The 18,351-nt window shown below is 38.5% G+C and overlaps 1 protein-coding gene and 1 long non-coding RNA gene across 5 annotated transcripts; both read right to left on the bottom strand.

Moving 5' to 3' along the window:
- Positions 1-709: 709 nt before the first annotated feature.
- SMPDL3A (sphingomyelin phosphodiesterase acid like 3A) lies at positions 710-18,095 on the bottom strand. Of its 4 annotated transcripts, none has more exons than XM_082474810.1 (8): positions 17,961-18,095; positions 13,589-13,805; positions 12,544-12,688; positions 7,466-7,562; positions 6,525-6,694; positions 5,887-6,067; positions 3,895-4,019; positions 710-1,920 (listed from the first exon to the last, which is right to left on the bottom strand). In XM_082474810.1, exons 1-8 carry the CDS (start codon positions 18,070-18,072, stop codon positions 1,603-1,605), a joined length of 1,365 nt encoding a protein of 454 aa, XP_082330936.1. In that variant the 5' UTR covers positions 18,073-18,095; the 3' UTR covers positions 710-1,602. The 4 variants fall into 4 exon arrangements, with proteins under 4 accessions (XP_082330936.1, XP_082330937.1, XP_082330938.1 ...); XM_082474811.1 differs by having other exon boundaries at positions 13,589-13,802; positions 17,961-18,093; XM_082474812.1 differs by lacking the exon at positions 13,589-13,805 and having other exon boundaries at positions 1,290-1,920; positions 17,961-18,093.
- On the bottom strand, positions 10,363-12,537 carry LOC309666969. Its single transcript, XR_014267433.1, has 2 exons — positions 12,033-12,537; positions 10,363-11,731 (listed from the first exon to the last, which is right to left on the bottom strand). It is a non-coding gene; the product is annotated as an uncharacterized lncRNA (long non-coding RNA).
- Positions 18,096-18,351: the final 256 nt, after the last annotated feature.

Below are 18,351 nucleotides of genomic sequence, written 5' to 3' on the forward strand. Positions count from 1 at the left end.
AAGTAGGGGATGCTGTAGCTTGAGAAAATCCATTCTCTACCAAAAGAATAGATAGCTCATCAATAACTGAATTAATACTATTTTTCCTTTCCTTAAGTGTCCTTGATGTTTGTCTAGAATGATTTAGGCAGTAGCAGTGGGGAGGCAGGCAGATGCTACATTCCTATAAGTAAGTCATGTTTATTCCTAATAAATTTTAAATATTGTAGAAACAATCATAGTAGTAGAGTCTGAGTTGTTTGGTTGCTTTCTTAGGGTACTAATTTATTTTTTAAAAGAAATCCTAAAGTTCTCAATTTAGAGATGACTAGAATAGCAAAATGTTTAAAGAACTAGAGGAATTCTTGGGTAGCCTGTATCAGCTGTAATACACTATAGTACTCTTAATCTGTTGCTCTGTGCCCCTCACACTCCCCACCAGCCCTCTCCTCTTCTAGTAATCCCAACTCCCTCATAACACAACCATCTACCAGTTTCTCCAGCCAAAAATCTAGCAGTCATCCTTTATTTCTCTCTGTACTTTATCTCTTACATCCTTGCCATCAACAAATCCTGCTGCTTCTACTTACAAAATATATCACAAAAGGGCTACTTCTCTCCACTGCCACCACCTCAGCCCACCCACAATCCCTTCTCTACTACACTACTTCAAACCCTCCCAGTGTCTCCATGCTTTCATTATGAAACATTCTCCGTAGAAGAGCCAGAATAATCAACTTCAAAGGCTGGATCTCTATAGTATTTAATATATTTAAAAATATATAAAGAAAAATGAGCTAACATTAACATAGCCACTAGGAAATTGATTGAACTAGGAAATAAAACTTTACCAACACATTTAAATCCCCTTATATATCTCTCCCCAATCAACTTCCCCATTCATTAACCTCCAACATTCCTGTATTTGATGTTTACCAACACACCTCTTTTGGGGGGATCTATTACATGTATCTGTAAGCAACATATAAATACTATTTCTGCATTTTTAAAGTTTGATAAAATATTTAGCCATTCTCCTGTGACATTCTCTTCCTTAAAACTTAGTACTAAAGAGGACTCCCCTTCACTCACAGAATGAAGACAGCTAGTGAGGTCACGTCCCGTGATGTTTCATAGACTCAGAGATGGCCCTAATGTGACCTTGGTGTTTTCCCAAGAGCATAGATAGTGCATAAACAGTGTCAACCTCATGATACTTAAAACTGTCTGAACCTCAGTTTACACATGAAGTTTCCAGAAGAATGAATTAAAAGACTGAAAATTATCATATTAAAAAGAATTCATCACACTTAGGGAAAAGTAATTTGTCTTATTGTATAAATGACAATTTCAACAAGAGTATAAATTAGATGTAATTATATAAACTGGAAGATAGGGTATTTACATCCAAACATCATTCTAGTAATGGGCAGTTTAGATACATTCGATATAATAAAAATTTAGGATGTTAAAAATCTCTATATTTTGGGCATCATAAAAAAGCAAAGACAGGAATTCTTCCTGCCCACTCAGTAACTCACAAAGTTTGGCATAACAATTGTCACAAACTGATCTCAGAAACAGAGCAATGATACATTTTCTATGAGTACAGACTGTGAAATACTACGGATTGTGCTGTATATAACATTGTTTGAGGCAATCTGTATAAGAAATAACATCAAGATTCATAATTGCACAAATCTGAAAGGCCTTACATTTCCCATCACAAATTACCCTACTGTCATAACTCACAAAGAAGTAATTGTAGTATTTTATAAACTGTTTACTGTCTAAGATTGCAAATTGTTTAGCTAATTCATACAAACTTTTTGGCTGCAAATCTTCAATGTCATAGGCCTGGGTCAGGTTATACTCCAGCTTCCAATTAGATTTTCCCTTTAGATTAGCATCTGTCAGGTTCAAGTAATACTGCAGCACATCCTATAGTTAAAAAGAGTAACAAAGCCTGGTTCGTTTTTTGGCATATGAAGTACTGCATATCAAGAAGAGTTCTTATTAGGATTTATGTGAGATTCTTAATTTAAAGTATAGTCATTTTAAGAAGTGGGCATTGCTTTTAAAGAAAAAGAGTCCTGATAGAAAAATCTATATATTTTTTCATTTAAAAAATAATGAAAGAACGTAATAGAAAATAATCCAACTATACAGAGGGATTTACAAAATAAAAAGTCTTCGATTCACACACCTCAGAAGTAACCACTGCTAATAGTTGTATATAAATCAGTCATATGCAGGAGGTGGCTTGTACCAGCCCACAAATGCTGACTGTCAAATTTTCAGGCATCTTGCAAGTTAGTTGGTATCACTTTGGCAGCTTGAAATTGGCCATGATGGGAGTATTTATGCCATGGAAATTAGCAAACACTACAAATCAAAACACTTTTCCCCCCGCCCGGTGAACCAGCTGTTAAACATTTACCAGCACTCCAGTGTATGTGTGCTGTTCTAGACTTTATGTACAAAGAAATATAAGTATTTAGAATATATATACCTCTTTTCTATCTTTTTGACTTTTTCAAAAAATGAAATTAAACTATACAAACTTTTGTACTTTTAAAAATGATATAGTATTCTATCAGGTACGTCTTTCTATGTCAGTATACACACACACACATGCACACACACACGTGTGTGTGTGTGTATCTGAGATTCAGATCCAAAAATAAGCAACTAATAGTTGTAAAAGAATTCCTTTGGGGGCTTCCCTGGTGGCGCAGTGGTTAAGAATCCGCCTGCCAATGCAGGGGACATGGGTTCAAGCCCTGGTGCAGGATGATCCCACATGCCGTGGAGCGACTAAGACTGTGCACCACAACTACTGAGCCTGCGAGCCACAACTACTGAGCCCACGTGCCACAACTACTAAAACCCATGTACCTAGAGACCGTGCTCCACAACAAGAGAAGCCACCGCAATGAGAAGCCCCCGCTTGCCACAACTAGAGAAAGCCCACGTGCAGCAACAAAGACCCAATGCAGCCAAAAATTAATTAATTAATTAATTAATTTTTAAAAATTCCTTTGGACTATTTTATCAATTGTTTTATCTCCTCATTTAATTTAATGTTTATGGATTAAACCAGATTTTTCCTGCCCTATCTTTTCTTGTAAAAACATGCTCTAGGGATTAACAAATCTATCTCCTACTAAATTTACCTAGGAGAAAAATACAGTTACATCAATAAAGACTTTAACTGAGAAATTCTTTTCAAATTATATTTGTTGAAAGGGGCAGTACCCATAAGCTAAATGCCTGGCCTTTTGAGGCTGAATTGATATATAGAGTCATGTACCAGCTCCAGAGAACTTTTGTCTCCAAAGTTCCAACTCTATTTATTTTCTTTACAAAAAAAATTTTGCCAACATTTATTGAGTGTTTACTGTGAGCCAAGCATTTTTCCAAGTGCTTTAAGAATAGCTGTTCATGTAGTCCTCACAGCAACTCAGTGAAGTCAGTAATATTTTAATCTCGGTTTTAAGGAGAATAGACTAGGACACAGAGAAGTAGGGTAAGACCACTCATGAGAGAGTATGGTTTCAGAGCCTACATTCTTCTTCATAGCTGTGTTCTGGAGAAGAGTAATTAATAACAAATATGGAGTAGTGAAAAGTTTCAAATGTATATAAGTCCACAAACAAGGCGCTACCCAATGAAACCCTTATCTAAGTAAATGTGAAGACCTTAGAAGACAGAAACAGCTTCCCAAAGGCTAACCTCATAAACCCACACTTAGAAAGTGCTGACATTCCAAATATAAAAAGGAAGAAAAACATCCTGAGATTTCAACATAAAGTACAATTCACAATAGCTGCGCTGAAAACATTCAACTAAACTAATGAAAACCACAAAGATATGCATAAATATGGGGTCAATTCTAAAACTGTACCAACTTACCAGTAATTTATAATCACGACGATCATACTGAAATAGTCTGACACCAGGATTGTTGGTCTGTTTTTCTAAAACACTCTTCACTGGAGTAACAGCAGGAGCCACAAACAAAGAATTTATCGGATTTCCTAGACAAAATATATGTACATAAACATATTTTTTTTAATAATTGAGTTTAACTATATTAAAAATATGAACAAATTCCAGATTAAGAGGTTAACAGAAGTAACGGCCAAATGATGTGTGATGCTTGATGGATTCTGATCTGAAACAACAGTAAAGAGACACTTTTGAGAAAATAGGGGAAGTTTTACTATGAAGAGATTAAAAGAATTACTGTTGATTTTGTTAGGTAAGTTAATGGTATTATTATTATGTAAGTTATCCATATATTTTAGCAATGAATACAGAAGCATGTAGGGCTGAAATACATTTGATGTTTGAGATTTATGTTCAAATACTTCAGAAAAAAAAGAATAAAGAATCATAGATAAAATAAATGTGGCAAAATCTTGATAGATAGTGAATATAAGTGATGGTACATGGGGGTTTGTTTTATAATTCTCTCTACCTATATATATATTTGCAATTTTTCATAATAAAACTATCCAACTTATTACAAGTACACACACACAAAATATACAAAGCTAGTTTTTTTTGTACTCTACCTATAACAATATTCCAATAATTATATAATAAGAATTTAAGTGTCACCATGTTTTATACATATCTGTTATAGCAGCGGTCCCCAACCATTTTGGCACCAGGGACCGGTTTTGTGGAAGGCAATTTTCCCATGGGTGTGGGGGTGGGTGATGTTTCAGGCGGTAATGGGAGCGATGGGGAGTGATGCGGAACAGCAGATAAAGCTTCGCTCTGTGCGGCCCCGTTCCTAACAGGCTGCAGACAGGTAGCGGTCCGCAGCCCAGGGGTTGGGGACACCTGTATTATAGAACTAAATTTCTGAGTCAAAAAGCTATCAAATGCTGAAAAATGGTCACTTTTACCAAGCCCACTCATTCTAGATGAAGAAGGTAAAGCATTTGAAAAATGTTCCCCAATTACTGAAAAAAAAAAAAAAATACATATTGATTTTTCTACTGGCTGACTGCTAAAAAATCAGAACTCGTATTTTGTTAACTCTCAGTTTTCTTGCCCTTATACAGAAGTTATCTTTAAAAATAGATAATCGTTGGGCTTCCCTGGTGGCGCAGTGGTTGAGAGTCTGCCTGCCAATGCAGGGGACACGGGTTTGAGCCCTGGTCTGGGAAGATCCCACATGCCGCGGAGCAACTGGGCCCGTGAGCCGCAATTGCTGAGCCTGCGCGTCTGGAGCCTGTGCTCCGCAACAAGAGAGGCCACGATAGTGAGAGGCCCGCGCACCGCGATGAAGAGTGGTCCCCACTTGCCGCAACTAGAGAAAGCCCTCGCACAGAAACGAAGACCCAACACAGCCATAAATAAATAAATTAATTTAAAAAAAAATAGATAATCGTTGTCTTATTTAATGCTAGAGCCTCTTCTATTTTTTTTTTCTTTTAATGCTGAGTAGATGACAATGTCGATAAGCACTTAAAAGTAGGAGCTTAATTTATTTTAAACCAACAGTAAATTGTGCTTTGCTCTTTAAATTCTGAGAAGTAAATCTAGTCATATCAAAGGAAACTTGAGTCTAGCAGGTAAATAAAAAAGAGTGATTCTCTAAACTCGAGGACCTAAAAGAACATTTGAGCGAACTGAGGGTTTCAGAGGCTTTTGTGTCAACAGCAGTCAAATGACGATGGCCTTGTGGAGCTAAAAGGAAGAAACCCAGTGGCAGGACTAAATATGATTTGGACAGTTGCCATCACTCACAGAGGGTACTGAGAAAAAGCAGGTGCTGGCAGGTAGATCTAATAAAACTTTTAATTTACTGGATCAGTAAAAAGTAATGGATATTCACTATTTTGCTCTAGCATCTTGGACTGAGGAGATGCAAATAGAATGTTATATTACCTTTTTTATCTGAAAGAACCATAATACTATCTCTGTGAGTGTGTCCATAAAATTGTCCTGCAATGATGTTACTGTATTTTCTAAAAATATCTATCAATTTCTCATTATAGTATTCTCTCATTGCCGTCATGCTCCTTGAATAAGGCAGGTACCCCACTGGAACATGAGCTATGATGTACACCTGGAGAAAGAAACACAAAGAGGACTGATGAGACTCTTTTTGCACATTTTTCACAACAAAATGATTTAGATACCCAAGACTGAAAGTATATTAATTAAATTTTAGAAAGCAAATATACCATTTCTCCTATTTATTTACCAAAAAAAGATGAAATTATGAAACTATTAATGGCCCTATACTTGCACTTGTTTATTTGAACTACATGGTTTATGATGTAAGGTAACTGTGACTTTGCTCAAAATTTTTTTAAAAATATCAACAGATGTCAACCAATCCCCAGAGCATTAAAAGCAAAATAAAACAAGCAACAACAGCAGAGGCAAATCACAAAATGTTTCATGTAAGAACATCTTTAAATTTTAATTCTTTTATTAATACCTGACCCCACTCAAGTCTAATAAGTATACAAGTTTAACCCTCTGTTTATCCCATGATGATGTTAGTCTACGGCATCTACCTTCTCCTTATTTTGCTGACAGATGTTCAGTGTATTTTCTAGCCATTCAAACTGATTTGCTGGGTCAGTCTTATTTAGGGTCACGATATTTGGGCCATAGTATAAGTTTGTGTTGAGACTGATGATCCTAAGGTTCAGATTAGTTGAAACTTTCTGTGAATAAAAGCCACCTATAAAAACAAATTTGAAACACATTCTAGAATAATACACACACAGATACATAGACACTGTGAAAGCAAAATCTTAATAAAGGTTTTCAAGCCATTTAGGCAGGTTATACTTATTTCTTATTCTTTAGTTTGCACATACATAGGCTGTCATTGGATAAGAATCAGATTTAACAAACATTTATTGAAAAACTACTATGTGTCAAGTCCAATGCTGCCACTTCCACAAATTGAGGTAACAACAGTTGTATCCAACATTCACATGAAAAGATAACTAAATGTTTTGGCACTAGACAATGAGGTACTGAATTTTATAAAAGAAAGGTTAATACATCAACTTCTACTTTTGTATGTTTGGGGAATTAAGATAAGAGATATTGTGAAATCTAAAATCCAAAGAATGGGAACACACATGGATCTTGCCAGAGAATACTGAGGATGAAATGTCAGATAAACCAGAGCTGCTACAATCTCAGGTGAGACGAGGCTTAAAGGTATAACCCCACTCACACCTGTGAACCATTGGTGACAGAACACCCTGCTGCCATGGCACTTTCAGCCACTGGGACCTTGCCCCTGTTTTCTTCACCCTGGGCCTACTCACCATCCATGCCACTCCCCGGCTTTCAAACATGATAAGGCCTCCAGAAAAACTGGGCACAGAGGCTCTGCAGAATTGGCACACCCAAGCAAATATTAAAGATCTAAGTCTAAACAACATGAACTGAAATAAAAAATAGAGATAAAATAGGGATGAGTAAATCTTTCACTTACCTTTCCTTAGAGTACTAATAGCTTCTTCATCCAGCCATGGCTTCCAGAGGCTTGCTACTGCACTGTACACCTTGCTGGTGAACATAGGCAGTTGATCCTGGCCACAAACAATATAATCCACCATTGAAACTCTAAAGATATATGGATGGATTAATTTAAATATCACTTGAGCAGTTACTGCTATGTTAGGCATCTGGAGATGCAGGAAATACTAGAAAGACTTAATTTTCAAGGATTTATAACTTAATTGGGGAGATGGAGGACAAAATGCAACCAATCGTCTATAAGACAATGTGCTAGGCACCACTACAAGGGCTCTGGGAGTGGAAAAGCAAGAACAATCAAGTCTAGCCCAGAGAGTCAGCAGGGAGAGTGAAAAGAGCATTTGAACCAGAACTTGAATAATGATTTCATCAAGTTGACAAGAAAGGGAATCGAAGCAAAAATAATGGCCCAGACACCAACACAGTGCCGTATACAGAAACAAGCCCTTGTTTCAGCGTGACCGGGGTATAGAATGGATGTGAGAATATGCTTATTATAGAGACACTGAAGGCAGATTTGAGCCTGAATATGTAGGACCTGGTGTAGCATGCCTAGGAGATGGATTTCAGAATTAAACAAAGTCCTCTGAAATGTTAATACTAGTATAAAGCTTTTTAGCTTCTTGAAAGAAGACTTATAACCACATGTTTTTGATTTTTTCTTTGTTTGTTTGTTTTATTGGAGTATATAGTTGCTTTACAGTGTTGTGTTAGTTTCTGTTGTACAGCAAAGTGAATCAGTTGTACGTATACATATATCCTCTCTTATTTAGATTTCCTTCTCATTCAGGTCACCACAGAGCACTGAGTAGAGCTCCCTGTGCTATAAGTGTGTGGTGAAAAGGGAACCCTCCTGCACCGTTGGTGGGAATGTAAATTGATACAACCACTATGGAAAACAGTATGAAGGTTCCTTAAAAAACTAAGAATAGAACTACCATGTGACCCAGCAATCCCACTACTGGGCATATACCCTGAGAAAACCATAATTCAAAAAGAGTCATGTACCACAATGTTCATTGCAGCTCTATTTACAATAGCCAGGACATGCAACCAACCTAAGTGTCCATCAACAGATGAATGGGTAAAGAAGATGTGGCACATATATACAACGGAATAATACTCAGCCATAAAAGGAAACGAAATCGAGTTATTTGTAGTGAGGTGGATGGACCTAGAGTCTGTCATACAGAGTGAAGTAAGTTAGAAAGAGAAAAACATGTTTTTGATTTGAAGTCTCTTTATGTCAGCCTAAATCATAACGTTCTGATTTTTTAAATAATATATGTATAATACATTATACCGTATTTTTATCATCCTATTTTATCATATTATAATAAAGTATCTTTATGGTGACATAAGCTCTAGGGAAGAAAAAAAACTTCAAGAAAGTACATACTGAATAAAAACCCAGAAATCATTTGTGAAATTGGGTAATTATTCCTAGTTTTTGTTTCAAAAAATTATATTAAAAAACTGAAGCCATTTTCTTCACTCTCTTCATTTCCTTCTCTATATTGGTAACATAGACTTATTTCTTAAAGGAGTTTCCCTGTCATCATTAATTAAAATTCTTAGTTTTTTTTTTTTTAAGATGACACCCAAGTCACATCAGTTCCTAATACATGTGCCTAATACATAATGAAAATACAAATATATTCAAGGCAAGTAATAAGCAAATTACTTCTTTTAACTGAAACTGATTATCCAAAGGATATTTTCAATTTGTGTCAGCAATCAGAGTCATCTGTCTGAAAATTACACAATGGCTTAGGCCAATCTAAATTCTGATTAAAAATTGGTAATCATCATCATCATCAAAAACCTAATATCTTAGCCATTTGTTTATATTGGGATGGATGCCAAGATACTGGTATGGTCATGTAGAATCAAAATTTTATAAACATTGCTCTAGATTTTTCTGTCTATTTTAAGTATGAAAAATATGAGCACCAGAGAAGTTAAGTGATTTATCCAGGGAGCGCTGGTCAGTCCCAGAGCTGAGTCTAAATCCCAGGTCTTTCTACCATCACTCTTACATCCAGTTATCTATTGCACAATGGGAAGTGACCCACTCACCAGTTTGGTGGCACCAGCCTTGCCAGTGTGAGTACCTGAGGACCCTGGCCCAGACTGCTTCCTTGAGTGGAAATGGAAAGAAATCCCTGGGCTGTCCACACAAATATCTACTTCTGATGTAATGGGTGGGAATTTGCATCTGTATTTGTATGTTTATGTAGCTATGTTTAAGTACATGTTTATGGGGTTTTAGTGGAGAAATAACACATCTGATTTATTTGTTACTAACATTCACCGGAATTTGATCTCAGATATGAGAAGTCTCAAGGAGAATTTGTTGTAGGGCTTTCATGTTACATCTGACCTTCCTGAAACTGGGATGGAAGGATGGCAGTAGAATAATAGAAGGTTTTCAGATATAAGGTCATAAGCTAGGAAGAGAAAAAAATTAACTGTTTAAGGTATAAAGGCTGCCAGTTTATCCTAGCTGTACATATAATCGGATATATTTTAGACGTTGGATAGCATCTATATCTTTGAATTATTATAAGATTTGGCTTTGCAAAAAGAAGGCAGAGATAAAAGTAAAATAAAACCAATCCTCAGAGGAGTTAGGAAACATGTGTCCCATGTCACTGCTTCATGCTACAAAACCACCACTACACTTACTGAGGGCTTATTATGTGCCAGGTAGGAAACTATGCCCTTTCCATATAGCGTCAGTAATTCTCCCCAAAACTTTGCAAAGTAGGTATTATTGCTCTTGTTTACAAATGATCAGGGATAATTATGTGCATTATCCAAGTTGCTCAAGCTATTAGAAGGACAGGACAGGTTTTTGTTTTTTTTTTTTAAAGGCACATCTTGGCCAACCCAATTTTTTTTTTTAATTTTATTAATTAATTAATTAATTAATTATTTAATTTATGGCTGTGTTGGGTCTTCGTTTCTGTGCGAGGGCTTTCTCTAGTTGTGGCAAGTGGGGGCCACTCTTCATTGTGGTGCGCAGGCCTCTCACTATCGCGGCCTCTCTTGTTGCGGAGCTCAGGCTCCAGACGCGCAGGCTCAGTAGTTGTGGCTCACGGGCCTAGTTGCTCCGCTGCATGTGGGATCTTCCCAGACCAGGGCTCGAACCCGTGTCCCCTGCATTGGCAGGCAGATTCTCAACCACTGCGCCACCAGGGAAGCCCAGGACAGGTTTTTAACTTCTAGTGAATGTGACTCTAAACCTACACGTTTTCCATTACAACAGTCTGCCTGTCACCTAAAGCATATAAAAACAATGTGTGTAACCTCTGATTCCTGGAGATTGCCCATTCCCAAGCCTCTGCTCTGTGTAGTCTAACATCTCAACAGTAACAAAAGCTGACCACTGGTTGAAAGGCCAACTCGCAAAGACTCCCATATTGTTCATCTCAAGACAGGAAGCCGGGCTCAAGAAGTCACTTGAAACTTAAGCTCATCACAGAGTGCAACTTTTCAAAGTCACATTATTCACATTAATTAACTATTATAATCAAAACCATCATTAAGCAGCCTTTTGACATGAGATGGAAAAGATATGCTAAACCAAAAGAAAAATGTAGACAAAGAAAGGCATGAAAGTAAATATAATGTTTAGGAAATATTGATACGTTAGTCTGGCAAGAGTAAAGGATGTGTGAAAGGATGTTTGTTTAACTGAACACAAAAGATCCAGGATGTGGGCTCTCCCACTAAGTGATTGTGAGCACTGGAACAAGCAACTTAACATTTCTGGGCCTCAGTTTTCTCTTTGGTAAAATGAAGAGTTGATCTAGACAAGGGGTCAGCAAACTTTTTCTATGAAGGGTCAAAAACTAAATATTACTTTAGGCTTGTGGGCCATATAGTCAATGTGGCAACTATTCTACTCTGCTGTTACAGTACACAAGCAGCCACAGGCAAAACAGAAAGCACAGCCATGGCTGGGTTCCAGCAAAACTTTATTTACAAAAACCAGTGTCAGACTGCATTTGGACCACAGGCCCTAGTTTGCCAAGCCCTGAACTAAACAACAATCTCTAAGATCTCTTGAATCTGAACAAATCTAAGATTCTACACTGCTATAGCAGATCCCTGTAACCAGGGCTGCTATCCGATTGTTACGCACAGGCTGTTTAATAAACAGCCACTCTAATAGGTTGAAGGCTGGGCCGTAACAGGCATTAAAAATATTCTGGGGCTTCCCTGGTGGCGCAGTGGTTGAGAATCTGCCTGCCAATGCAGGGGACACGGGCTCAAGCCCTGGTCTGGGAAGATCCCACATGCCGCGGAGCAACTGGGCCCGTGAGCCACAACTACTGAGCCTGCGCGTCTGGAGCCTGTGCTCCGCAACAAGAGAGGCCACGACAGTGAGATGTCCGAGCACCGCGATGAAGAGTGGCCCCCGCTTGCTGCAACTAGAGAAAGCCCTCGCGCAGAAACGAAGACCCAACACAGCCAAAAATAAATTAATTAATTAATTAAAAAAAAATATTCTGAACATGCTCTCTGCCTTGAATCACATCTTGAACATGGACCTCCTTTTTTGGTTCTTATGATGATTTGCTATGCTTTTGTTTTTAATCACAATCCAGCTTAGATCAGAGTATGGGTAGCTTAGCATGCCTAATAGAAATTCTGAAAAATGTAAACATTTGTCAACATTAACCATTTTTGCTAACCTGAACATGGAAATTCAAATGAACAAAATTATTCAAAAGAAAGGAGAAACTGAGGAAGAATATAAAAGAAATCAAGAATTAATAACTCACAAACTAGGTAATTTGATTCCAAAATCTCACTATGGATATAACTTTTTATGAACTATTAGGAGTCCCTTTCAAGTCCCCAAAGCACTTGTCTTGCCCTCCTCCATGGTTAGCATTAAGAGCAAACTCCACCTCCGTGAGCGCCCCTCCCATGCCCTATCATCAGCTAGTTATCAGCATAATTTTGACACTACTGATGGAAAAAAATCCTTTAAGCATTTCTAGAAGCTGTGGTCAGATTTACCTGTGGCCAATAGTCATGATTACCCAGTGCAGGGAAAACCTGGAGATTTGGAAAGAGACTCTGCATTGTGGTTGTCATATTAGCAATCACATTTATGACCGTGTCTGTTGAGAGTTCACGCACTGGAACATGAGGTGGGCTATCCCTGAAAAGGAGACAGAATCGTAGAGAACAAAATCAGTTTCTATAAAAAGTCACTAGACTCCTGTGTAACGCCTTGCTGTATTGTCATTGTCAAATGCCACTATAAATCAACAGATGATAAAGAGTTGATAAACTACTCTTTTACCTTTGTCCCACAGAGAAGCCTATAAAAAAGAAAATTTGTGAAATACAAAAGATAAACTGGAAATCTCAGTCTGTTTCACTGCCTGACTGAAGATTTATAAGAGGCAAAAATTTTTAGCAATTAAAAGCACAGATTCCAGGGCCAAAAGTGCCAGGTTTGCCATTTACTAGCTGTGTGCACTTGGGCAAGTTACTTAGATACTCAGTGCCTTCATTTCCTTATCTGTAAAATGGGAATAATAATATCTATTGTGAAGATTAAATGAGTTACAATGTATAAATTAAAACAGTGCCACTGTCATTATTGCAGGTCCAGGAAATATTAGGCCTTTTCACTCTGTCATGATGGATGGAGTTCGTTAATTACACCACCAGAAGATGATGTTTGTAAAATCGCTATCACAGGTTAACTCCCATTGTTGCCTTTTGTTTTTGGATTATTTAATCAAGACCTATTATCACATTAATAAACACCTCAAGACACTGACACAAATACGCTGTTTATGGCTTCATCTCTTAGTTAACATGGACATATTTCTAGAGCCTGTATTCTAAATAAACAAACAAAGAAACAAAACTGGGTCTTTTAAAGTTTTTCTTATCCCTAATAATGTGGATTAATTTGATCTAGTATTTTTTTAAACCCCAAGAATTCTTAAAACGTAATATATATTCTTATGAAATTCGGCATTCTAATGAAGCTTAGGACACTGTAGATACATACTGAGTAACTAAGGGTATTTATATAATCACTCACCCTGTCCATATCATAAAAGATGCTTCCTGTCCTGAATTTTTAATAAAATCAAATGCTGACAAAATGAGGTGATAAGGAGAATCACATAGAACATCTCCAAAAGGGCCAGGATTGGAGGCATTTGCACCTTTCGAGGAAGCACACACTTTTGTGTGGTCATCTGTGATGTGGTAAGTAGGGTCTAAGTGTAAGTCAGTCACATGCCAAAACTGTCCTGCTGATGAGAAAATACATGCTGTTAAATCTACTTCTCTTCTGGAATTCCCATACCAATATTTACAGTAAGACGAGATTGTTGCTCCACCCTGTGATAGAAGAAAGCCTTAGTAATTTAAATATTCATATGCCCTGAAGTTAAATACACTCTTTCCCCATCAGAAATAAGGATTCTAAAGACAATAGGAAGACTTTACTAAAATTTACTATTTACACACATCAGAAATGATGAAGTCAAGTCACTCACAGCATGACTACTTAACAAAGACTACATGACATACATAAGTTTGCATAGTGATATACATGGAGACATCCTTCTGGGAAGTCAATAATAATCCCATATTGTATCTTACCAGCATGTCTCCTTCCTTGTAGAATTTAAGGTTTTAGAATTTATTTATTTTCTTCTTGTAGAAAAATGGACAAAAAATAGGATGTGTTTTGTTAGGGTCACACAGTGAATAGATTGCAGAACTTGTAACTAAAAAATCTCACTCTTAATTTCTTGTAAAACCTTGCCTCTCAACATTAATGAAAAAAGAGTCTTCAGTTTAGCTTTCAGCCAAAAATAGCCACTGCCAGAGGTTCTTAAAAGCTATTTAACAGAGGAACATCTTCTATCATACACTTGTATAAGATGTTTATAATATTAAGGGAAGCATTTGTTAAAGAAGATGCTCCCACTGGGTTTTCAGGGAGAAGTCCAAGACCCACTTGATAGCACCCCTGACTGGAAATCATCTTGAGAAAGATTCTTTCATTGAAGGAAACACAGGTTAATCATAGTAGTATCTCTCTTTATTAAGTATTTACTATGTGCCAGACATTGTGATAAGCAATTTAAATATACTGTGTCATTTCATTCTCAAAACTACTCTCTGAAGTAGGAATCACTGTTCTCATTTTAGAGGTGAGAAATTAATGCTGGATCAGTTAGAAAATTTGCTCTAGTATATACAGCTTAATAAATGGCAGAGACAAAATCTGACCCCTCATTTTGAAGGGCCCTCAAGTTTGTTTATACTTAATTTACATATATCTTCAGTGATTTTGCTGCCTTCTCATATGCAGCCAATAAACTGTTTTAATATTGAGACTTTTTCACGCTTTGAATTTGGAGCTCACTCTGATTAGGACTAATTTACAATAGGAAACATCAGAAGTGACATAGCAGCAGTACTACACCAGAAGCATGGAGCAAATAAGTAGAATGCAAACTTTTATCTATACAAATGACAAAAGCTAAGTATGATAAAAACTAAGTATGCACCTGAGCAAACACTTGGATAAAACCCAAAGCTGGATAATAAAGTAGAAAATTGAAAGCAGTTAACTTAAGGTGGAAAAGGTGTATTATATTTAGGATGTTATTTCTTCGCAAAGTTGTCGTAATTTTATAACACATTTAAGTTCACAGTTAAGAAGTGGTAGACAGAAGATCCAGAACAAAGTAGTCATTAAATAGTCTTTATGGTCAATTACTTGGTCTTCAGACCCAATTTGAAAACATTTGCCAAGAGTAATTTATTTTATTCCATAATGCAGAAAGTACTCCAACTCTTTTTCCAGCTTGGACATACTTTACCCAGCACATAAAGTGGTTTGGCAGACAGCTCAGAATCATCCTGGTGGCTGCCCTTCCTTGGGGTATAAATATATACTGCATCTCTATTGTATGTAAATATGTATATTATTATTCATAGAATGTTAAGGTATGTAGTAAACTACACACAGAACAGCATAGTGTTATGGTTAAGGATGGGGGTTCCGGAATCAGACCGCCTTACTTCAAATCCAAGCTCTTCTTCCTAATCTAGTTGTATGATCTCGGCTTGTTTCATCTGTAAAATGGGAATAATATTGTCTACTGAATGAGGGTTAAGTGACTTAGTAGCGGAAAGAGCCTGGCATCTGGTAAGCTCAATATTAGTTACATTGTTATTCATTTGTAATGTCAAGCCTGCATCTGAGATTGAATTTCCTCATTTCCAAGTAATAGCTGAAATGTACTGAGTACTTACTGTAAGTTTAATGCTGTTTCTTACGCTTTACGTGTATTAACTGACCATTATTTCCATTTTACAGGTAAGGAACTGCAGCACTCAGAAATTAAGTGCAAGTCACATATGTCATATGCAGCAGAACCAAGACAGCAATTCAGGAAATCTGACTCCAGAGTCCACACGGCTCTTAAGCACTGCACACAGTACCTCTCTGTGCGTGCTCACATTCAAATGTCCTTCCAGAAAAAAGAAGTCCTTCCGTCTCACTTGCCTCATGTAAGATAGATAACAGCTACACCTATAGGGGATACTGTGACAAGTAAGGGACATGAAATTATTAATATATTAAACTTTGTAAAACAAAACTGGAAACACATTAAGGACACATTCCTCTGATGTAACTTATTACCTGGATTTATATATCCCCAGCATCTAGAATACGTCTGACCTATAATAGGTCCTCAACAAACATTCTTTAATTAGGCACAGGCAGATTCAGAATTTCCTCAGTATCACATGGTGGCTCAGTAATGAAAGCTGAAATGGAACCAGTCTCTCCAGACTTGCAGTCTAGCGCCCTTTCCACTACATTGGATTGCTAGACAGATAAGTGAGGAATAATTATTTAGGTGCACTGAAGGGTGTCGTTAAATAGAAGCCAAGAATGGAGCCCTGACAGGTTCTTAACCTGGGATTTATGAATAATGAACCGCTGGAGGCCTCACCTCCAACCTCTAATGAAATTTATACAAAATACTGTGAGTGTGTGTGTGTGTGTGTCCAAGGCCAGAGACCTGGCCTGTGGCAGAGCCCACACTTCAATTCAGCTTCTCTGGTTCGCAGTCCAATGTTCTTTTCACTACACAACAATTGCTTTCTTGTTCTGCAGATAATCTTTAAAAAGATTCCCACATATGTATATGTGTATATGTGTGTGTGTTGTAAACATATCTAGATAAATGCTCAAAACAATCTTATCTGTGGGATAATGTATCCCAAAGAAGCTAGTATATCATAATTCAGATGTTTGGACCTATGGTTGTTGTTTAAAATAGGTGTTTTTGTTTATTTGTTTATAATGTCAGTTCCTACCAAATACTCCATCAGGTCCTGACTTAACTAAATCTAAAAAATTGTGGCCAAACACAACCAGGTGAAGTCTCCCTGGGCTGTTGTCCTCTGACCACTGGGACTTGACAGGACAGAGCGCTGAGACCGGGAATTTGCACACACACACACACACACACACACACACACACACACACACACACACACACACACCAGGTGTAAAGAAGTCCTAGCATTTGGGGTGGGATCAGGGGGAGAGGGAAGGTCACATCAAGTGGAAAGCATATAAATTAATATATCCAATGTGAACCTGCTGAATGGACACTTCAGCAGGTCTTTGAACCTTGGTTCCCCCTCTCCCTCTCTCTCCGCCAGGTGTAGCTTCCCTACAGAAACAGGGCGGTGTGAAGTGGAGACTCACTAGACCCCAGAAAGCTCTCATTGAGGCCTTCAGCAATCAGATCCTTAAAACCAAAAGGCGCATTTACCATGGGTTGGCCTCCTGCATTCTAGGACATTTTATCTCAAAATCCTAAACAGCCACATAATTAAAGAAATACAGCTTTAATGAAAGCAGAAGCCAGCAGCATGCATAAGTATTTGAGGACAATTTCTTGTTACCACTGACAGTTGGGAAACCAGATTGACAGTTCTTGCTTTCAACTGCCTGACAGCTGAGTCATGAGGACTTGGCTCTTGAACACACAGGAGGCATTTTTTGCCCAGAGCATTTCCGAAATCATGTGAGAGTACCAGCCCCCAGCTTCTTTTTCCCTTGAGACACCCAGGTTTTCCTTCCTTTCCCCCGGGCACAAAACACACCTGGAGACACAAAGCAAAAACAACTGCACGGGAGCAGCAGCGCCCCCCGCTGTCCGCAGCCAGTCCCGGCCTCCCCGCCGAGCCGAGCTGGCGCTCGTGTCCTTCCGTCGCCCTCGCCCTCCCCGCGCCCTGCAGGGGCAGTCGCAGCCCAGAGCCTTGGCCGGGGCCACTGCTGCCCACAAGCACTTTTCTCGGCTCTGCGCAGGCGCTCTGGCCGCCGCTCCTGGGCAGCTCCCGGGAGGAAAAGGGTACAGACGACTCACCCACCGCCGGACTGGGACTCGGGCCGCCAGCGGGAGCCAGAGGCAGTCCGAGGCCGGGGCGGCAGTGCCAGGCAGCCAGCAGGCAGCAGACGAGCGCACCCAGCAGCGCCATCGCGGGTCGCGGCCACGGGCCTGGGAGACCTATTGCTGTCCCGGGGCTCCACACGACCGTCGGGCCTGGGGCTGGGGAGGAGGAAGAAGACCTCTGCGGGGGTTGACGCCCAGTGGTCACGTGAGAGGGCAGAGACCTTAATGAGTAGGTTCAGTTGACCTTCAACAGCTGTCTAGCGCTTATCCGGCTTTTCCCTTTGTTGTTTGTGTCTCAGCGTCAGTGACTGGCCTGGGAAGGAATGTGCTTGCAGCAATCCCTCGCAGATCATCTTCCCTAAGT

The sequence above is a fragment of the Balaenoptera physalus genome (assembly GCF_965194825.1).
Source record: "Balaenoptera physalus genome assembly, chromosome: 9".
Lineage (NCBI taxonomy): Eukaryota > Metazoa > Chordata > Mammalia > Artiodactyla > Balaenopteridae > Balaenoptera > Balaenoptera physalus.